This window comes from Conger conger, chromosome 12 (genome assembly GCF_963514075.1).
Source record: "Conger conger chromosome 12, fConCon1.1, whole genome shotgun sequence".
In the NCBI taxonomy this organism is placed as follows: domain Eukaryota; kingdom Metazoa; phylum Chordata; class Actinopteri; order Anguilliformes; family Congridae; genus Conger; species Conger conger.
The window spans coordinates 19,318,215-19,325,714 of NC_083771.1; the positions used below are offsets into that span (position 1 = coordinate 19,318,215).

Below are 7,500 nucleotides of genomic sequence, written 5' to 3' on the forward strand. Positions count from 1 at the left end.
TGGGACTCCAGCAAACCACAGTGAGAGCCATTATCCACAAATGGCGAAAACATGGAACAGTGGTGAACCTTCCCAGGAGTCGCCGACCGACCGAAATTACCCCAAGAGCGCAGCGACGACTCATCCAAGAGGTCACAAAAGACCCCACAACAACATCCAAAGAACTGCAGGCCTCACTTGCCTCAGTTAAGGTCAGTGTTCATGACTCCACCATAAGAAAGAGACTGGGCAAAAATGGCCTGCATGGCAGAGTTCCAAGACGAAAACCATTGCTGAGCAAAAAGAACATTAAGGCTCGTCTCAATTTTGCCAGAAAACATCTTGATGTTCCACAAGACTTTTGGGAAAATACTCTGTGGTCTGACGAGAGAAAAGTTGAACTTTTTGGAAGGTGTGTGTCCCATTACATCTGGCGTAAAAGTAACACCGCATTTCAGAAAAAGAACATCATACCAACAGTAAAATATGGTGGTGGTAGTGTGATGGTCTGGGGCTGTTTTGCTGCTTTAGGACCTGGAAGAATTGCTGTGATAAATGGAACCATGAATTCTGCTGTCTACCAAAAAATCCTGAAGGAGAATGTCCGGCCATCTGTTCGTGACCTCAAGCTGAAACGAACTTGGGTTCAGCAGCAGGACAATGATCCAAAACACACCAGCAAGTCCACCTCTGAATGGCTGAAGAAAAACAAAATGAAGACTTTGGAGTGGCCTAGTCAAAGTCCTGACCTGAATCCTATTGAGATGCTGTGGCATGACCTTAAATAGGCGGTTCATGCTCGAAAACCCTCCAATGTGGCTGAATTACAACAATTCTGCAAAGATGAGTGGGCCAAAATTCCTCCACAGCGCTGTAAGAGACTCCTTGCAAGTTATCGCAAGCGCATGATTGCAGTTGTTGCTGCTAAGGGTGGCCCAACCAGTTATTAGGTAAATGGTAAATGGTAAATATTGTCTTTGACTAATATTTAAATTTGTTTGATCTGAAACATTTAAGTGTGACAAACATGCAAAAAAATAAGAAATCAGGAAGGGGGCAAACACTTTTTCACACCACTGTATGTGCCAATTTTGTGTGCTTTCAGAGACAAAAAATGCCATGTCATTATTATTTATATTCAAAATGGTATTTCACATGAAAACAAATGGGGGAGAAACTGAAGAAATATTAAGTGGTGTTCACACAAAGCAGAATTTTGGAGGGTTAGCTGACAGGAAGTGGGGTTTATGGCTTGAAAACACCCTGCTTTGTTCACACTTAGGCTTTCTCTGCTTGTGTTGTGAGAATGAGAGTGATGCTTCCCTGACCCTGCCTGTGTGTTTGCAGCACGCCCATGTTCACCTTTGACCTGAACTCTGCGGTGGGAGACGTCGCGTGGTCGCCGTACTCCTCCACCGTGTTTGCTGCCGTCACCGCTGATGGAAAGGTAAGGGAGCCAATCACAGACCTCGTACAGTTTCTGTACAGGAGTCTATGGCATTCACTTGCATGCCTGATTCAGAGCATTTCCCATACATCATGCTGTTTAGCCCTGCTGGAAAAAAAAACAGCTCAAGCTAGATTTTGAAACAGCCGGTAGCTGGTTGACCAGCATCAAGCTACCAGCACTAGCTGCCTTGACCATCATACCCAGCTAGACCAGCTTTGTGACCAACTTAACCAGATAAATTCTCAAGATGATCGAGCTGGCATAGCTGGATTTTACAGCAGGGTAGAAATTTGCCAAACAGCAGGTTCCCAGCCTAGCCCCACTTTGGAGCCTTGAAAAACACATTGAACTGCCTCTAGCAATGCAGGATATGGAAATAGAGGGCCTATAACAATAACTGATATTTGTCTGTTCATGTTGGCTCACGCTGACACCTGTCTGTGTTATATTGTACAGCGGCACAAATATAAACCGCAACCAAGCGTCCACATTCATGGAAGTAGACAAGCACAGATTACAGGACCTAGTTTATGACTTGCTTCCTTTTGTTGTTATTGTGCGGGAGCTTGAGTGTACAGAGTGGTTGAGTAGTCACAGGCTGTTGACCCAGAGAAAATGGGACACGTGAATGAACAGATGAAAGATTTAAAGTTTATCTTGCTGACAGTAACCACTCGGTCACAGAAAGCATCAAACAATGCCGGCTGAACTTAACATAACTGTATTTGTGTTGCGATGCCTTCTGAAAAAAGGGGAAGTGTTTCTAACATTAGAAATTGTTTCCTGAAAAGGGGAAGATTTTGGGGCTGAGAGCTGATGGTTCAGTTTTGTACCTCATTTAACTTTAGCTGTTGTAATCACTCCAGTTTGTGTTGGCCTTGTTGTTCTTGCCGCTGAAGATGATGTTTGAACTGTTCCTTTTTTTAATTGTCTGTCAAAATGCCATCCAGCTATACATTTGTAGCATTTTGTTTTATTACTGCAGTCTACTGAGTTACTGTACTGTCCTTTCGCAAGTAGCTATGACGGTTTGGTCTGGTTTATCGAAGAGAAAATTGTGTTCACCGTGCTGTTTTATCACAGTTAAAAGAAACTAACTGTGTCAGCCAAAGCTTGGATATTAACTGGGACCTGTTCCAGGTTTCCTCTGCTGGTGGCAGAAATTAACTGCTCTGCGAGATCAAAGAGAACCAAACTCAGCCCGACAAGGCCCCAACAGCAAGCTCTGAACCCGTCAAACCAAATAAAGTCATTTGTTACCAGAGAAACAAGGAGCTGAAGTCAGGAAGTTGTGAGACATGGGCAGAATAAAAGATTACCGTTATTTGGAACTTCTCAAATTGCGCCGATTAAGTTTCTGAAAGCTAACACGGTACATAACAGAGTGGTGTAGGCTACCTTTTATGATTAGTGTAGGCAATTCTACTTAGTGATTAGAACAGATAAATTGAATTTACGAGTTAAGTCAAACTTGCCGATTGATTAGTCCTATTGTTGGCACGCTTGTAAACCAGCCTGCGCTCTGTATCAGTGATTGTGAAGGCCATGGAAGGCATTTCAGTTCATCCTGGTGTTTTTACAAAGCTACTCCCGAAATTGTTCAGCAATGTGTATGGGGTCATTATTATCTTGGGCTATGGAGGCAGCAGGAGGGAACACTGGTCATGTAAAATGGCTTCTTATTCTTCGGCTGTTTTCCGACCATGCAAAGCAATCATTGGACCCAATAACTCTTGTGATATGGCTGCTCATACTATTACAGTTCCACCTCCATGTTTAACAGCTGGCAGCAGACATTGTGGGTTGAAGGCTTCCTTCGTCTTGCACTGAACATAAACCCGTCCAGATGTAGGAAAGCGTGTAAAAGCTTTCTGCTCCTTTCACCCGGTTCGGTCTTTGTGCCTTAGCCTTGGATTACCAGCAGTTTTTGAATGGTGGCCCTTACATAAATGGCAGCTTTGAGAAGCACGCAGCGTACAGTTTTTATTCCGACTGGGTCACTCAGGTTTTGATTCAATTCTGTGGTCATTCTGGAGGCTGTAGTTTTGGAGCATTTAGCAACTATCCTGTCTGTCTGTCTCTGTCGATGAGGTTCAACTATTCATTGCCGAGGCAGTTTGTTCATGTTTGGCATAATCCATAACACTTTTCAACACTGTTCCCATGGCCACATTAAATAAATGTCCAGCTTTTTTGACCAATTAACTTGCAATTTGGGCACCAGCCATTTGGCCTATTTGGACACTCACAACCCAAAGACAACAAATTGCTAATTGGCAACGTGGTAGTGCAGCAGGTAACACTGTTGCCTCTCAAGAAGGACGTTCTGAGTTCAAGTATTGACCAGATCCTCTCTATGTGGAGTTTGCACAGAGTGTACTCCCTGTGTTTGTGTGGGTTCTCTCTCTACTCCAGTTTCCTCCCACACTGAAAGACATGCATGTCAGGTTAGCTATACTCCTGCCATTGCCCTTGACCAAGGCACAGGTCAAATGCAGAGGACAAACTACCCCATGGAGTTCTATAAATGATATCTGAGTTGTAATTGTGTTTTAGTTGCATGCAGTTTTTTCCACATGATCTTGCTTATTTTGTCCACCTCCCATATTTATCAATTATATTCTCTTTTGGCTCACAGTTTTATGAAAATGTTTGTATTATTCTTTACAAACACACTTTGGTTCAGCACTCCAAAACTGAAAAAAAGAAAAAGAGATGTGCCTGCCTTCTTTTTTGGGTTAAAGACAGATATTGATTCAATCCTAACTTATATCTATTCCTTCTTGTTAGCACTCGACTGGAATTGTTGCCACAAGGTTGATAACACTGTAATAAACATGATTGTTTTTTGTGTTTATTTAATCAGTAAGTACCATTCAATAAAATCTCCTTTTCAAGGAAGACTTGGCCTACATAGCACACATTAAATACAGTGCCAAAAAGACAATACACACAAGTAGAATAACCCAGAGGAACTTGTACAAAACACATTTTTTGCAACCCACAGAACACAGATTCTTCTCATGAAACACAATGACACTCTTCAAAGTTACACTCGTTCATAGGACTATGAAAAGAGATTTTTAAATTATCCTGGGATGCTGGTGTCTCCAGTTTAAACCTATTTTGTAAGTTATTCCACGTCCAGGGAGTATAAGGAGAAATGCAGCTTTTCCAAAAACTGCTAATAGCAAAGTCATATTAAAGCCCCCACTTGGTGGAGCGTGGCCAGTGGCTTTAATCACTTAAATGAATGGCACTCCCGAGGCGAGAGGGCAGTTAAAGCCAGTATTGATTAACAGATAAAAATACTACAATGCTGCGGCCTACAAATGGGCAAGACTGTGGGGAAGAATTTTTTTTTTTTTTGACATTAAAATGCAATGAAGGATGAAAACCTGACACAAAACAAGGCAGTGTGCAAATTTGTTTTGTGAAGTAAAAAGTTTAAAAAGTAAAAAGTTTCACTTCAGGCTTTCTGAGGAGGTTCTTAAAACACATTTTCAATTACTCAACCTTCAACTCTGTAATGTTAAACTTTTTACATCATTTGGCTGAGAATTTAGTTAAAAACATTGTGTTTTTTTGAGCATGTAAAAGCAGCAGCCTGGAATGACAGCCATGCCATTTCATGGCCTGATTCAGAGAACACTGTAGAGAGTGTGTATAAATGCAGTATCACTTGCGTACTTTTTGATGCATTTTAAGGTCATTAATGCGAGTGGAATCAGATATGGGGCCTTGGGGAAGAGATTTGGCAATCTGTTTGGAAAATTGAATGTGTGGCACTTTGTGGGGGGCAGGGGAGTTTTGCCATACAGCTACAGTAGGATGCAGGTGGGAGATAAATCTGTACTTAGTAGTATTATTTTACATAATAAAAGTGTTTTGGATGACAGTGAAACTATTACAAAAATATTACTGATTTGTTTATATTGAATGTCCCTAGCAATGTAGTGTAACTTATAGCATAGTAGAATACATTAGTCTTGAGATGTAGACCAGAAATCCAGGGGACAAATTGACTTGCTAGGTCTTAGTAGGACATGAATAGAGAGCAGGGCATGGACTGCCCTCAGGCGAAGGTTAATGCATGCTGTATAATTAGCCTAAATTACATGCACATATTTTATGCTGCTTGTGCCCATTGATTCAAGAATCAAGTTAACTGGAATGTTTAGAATACATTTTAGAGCAGTGGTAGTAATAAGCTTTAATAAAACATTTGTGATCTATCCGGGCCTAGCACTCAACTACCCATTAGAGGGCGTGGTCTTTCAAGTGGAAACCCACTTTTTGGGCCAATTACACAGATCTGGCGGAGTGATGATTTCTCACCGCGGTCGCACAGACGCTGGGTGTGACAGAGCCCTGAATGAAGATCAGTCTCACTCATTCTTTAATTTGGTTTGCGACTAACGTTTGTCGCAAAGCAGCGAGGGAGGATTGATCTCTGTTCTTCAGAAGCCACCTGCTTTCCAAATGCCAAACGGTGACATCACATTCTTATTAACTGCCAGCTATAGGTAGTGGCCTGTTTGTGAAGGCATTGATTGTGGTTCCATTTTAAAAAATGTGGTTTTATATCCAGTTGATCCCTTCGATGTGGTTCCACTCCACTTTCTTGGCACGCTTTAGAACAGATTTATTCCACTGGTCCCAGAGGTTCTCCATGGTTTCAGGACCAAATGATCAGCACGGACAGGAATTTGTAAATAGTTTCAGTACAGCGTAATGAAATGAGAGTTTTACTTGTAATGTCTAGCCTTACATTTGCATGTCATGTTGCCATTTAGTGGTTGGACTTATCCTGAGTGTCTTGAAAAAGTGTTTTCATGAGGTCTTAGCGAAGAAAAAGGAATGATACTGTCATCAACATCACATCTGATAGAATCTGTTTGTACACAACCCAGAAACAGAACATCAGGGACTGCAACAACAGGGAGATCGAGATTGATACTTGAAATATGTCGGGCATTGGAGATGTAGTGCTTTGCATTTAAGCATTTAGCTGATGCTCTTAACCAGAGCGAGTCATGCAGCTTACATTTAATCAATTTATCCTGCTAGATATTTACTGAAGCTATTTGGGTTAATTGCCCTGCTGATGGGCCCTTGCATGGGAGGAATGGGAGATACTGCTCCAGTTCCCTAACTGCTGAGCTACAGCACTGATTCAGTATTACAGTGTGGCAACCACCCTTCACCTTTAAAACTGTATCAGTTCTCTTAGGTACGCTGTCCTGCAGGTTTATGAACAATCAGTTGGTCGGTTGTTCCAAACATGTTGGAGAACTTGCCGTAGTTCTTCTGCAGACTTTCTAACCTGCTTTAGGCTCTCCAAGTAATCCCAGACAGCCTTGATCAAGTTTCAGAAAAGTGGTCTATTACTTAAAATGCTGCTTAACTAAATGAAATACAAATAAAATTATCTATGACATAGTTTGGAAATATGAAATTAGTTATTTTCTACCGACACACTAATTCGGCCAAAAAAATAATAATCAAAGACCAAATTTATACGAAGGTCAAATTTGAAATCCAAATTCAAGTGTTGACCTGCCCGGTGTGCAGTACAGATGAGCAGACGTGAGCCTTTCGCCCAGCCTGCAGACACTGATAACTGCAGTGAATAATACAGTTTAATTAGCACTTAGCGGCAGGGCCGGACACTGGCTGGCCTCAGTAATAAGGGCTTTCAGCGGGAACAATACGTCTGCACAGGAAACACAGACCACCTCCGGCCGGAGACGACGGGCGAGTGACCGTACGCGGCGTGTGACCGTACGCGATATGTGACCATAAGCAGTGAGCGACGAATGACATGTTCAACCATCAGTTCACGACGTACCCAGCCACTCTATCTGCAGCCACGGCCGCGGGCGTTCCACGCGGCGGCAATTAGGTTCCGTAACTGTGATCCTGAAAGTGGCCGTGCCGGTAAGCCGTGAAAATATCTCTGTGGAAAGCAAATCAGAGCTGGAACGCGAGACAGAAATGTGTTTTTATTTGAAGACACGGGTGTGGAGCCTATCAAAACAATCGCTTTGTTATTAAAATGCTTCCCTGTG

General features: G+C 42.3%; 1 protein-coding gene across 2 annotated transcripts in view; it reads left to right on the forward strand.

Annotated features, from left to right (window-relative positions):
* The window catches only part of dnai1.2 (dynein, axonemal, intermediate chain 1, paralog 2), a 46,648-nt gene that overhangs the window by 28,762 nt on the left and 10,386 nt on the right, over window positions 1–7,500 (forward strand). For both annotated transcript variants that reach the window (XM_061263047.1, XM_061263046.1), the window contains exon 18: window positions 1,327–1,426. In XM_061263047.1, coding sequence (XP_061119031.1) covers window positions 1,327–1,426 — 100 coding nt within the window. The remainder of the gene's footprint in view (window positions 1–1,326; window positions 1,427–7,500) is intronic.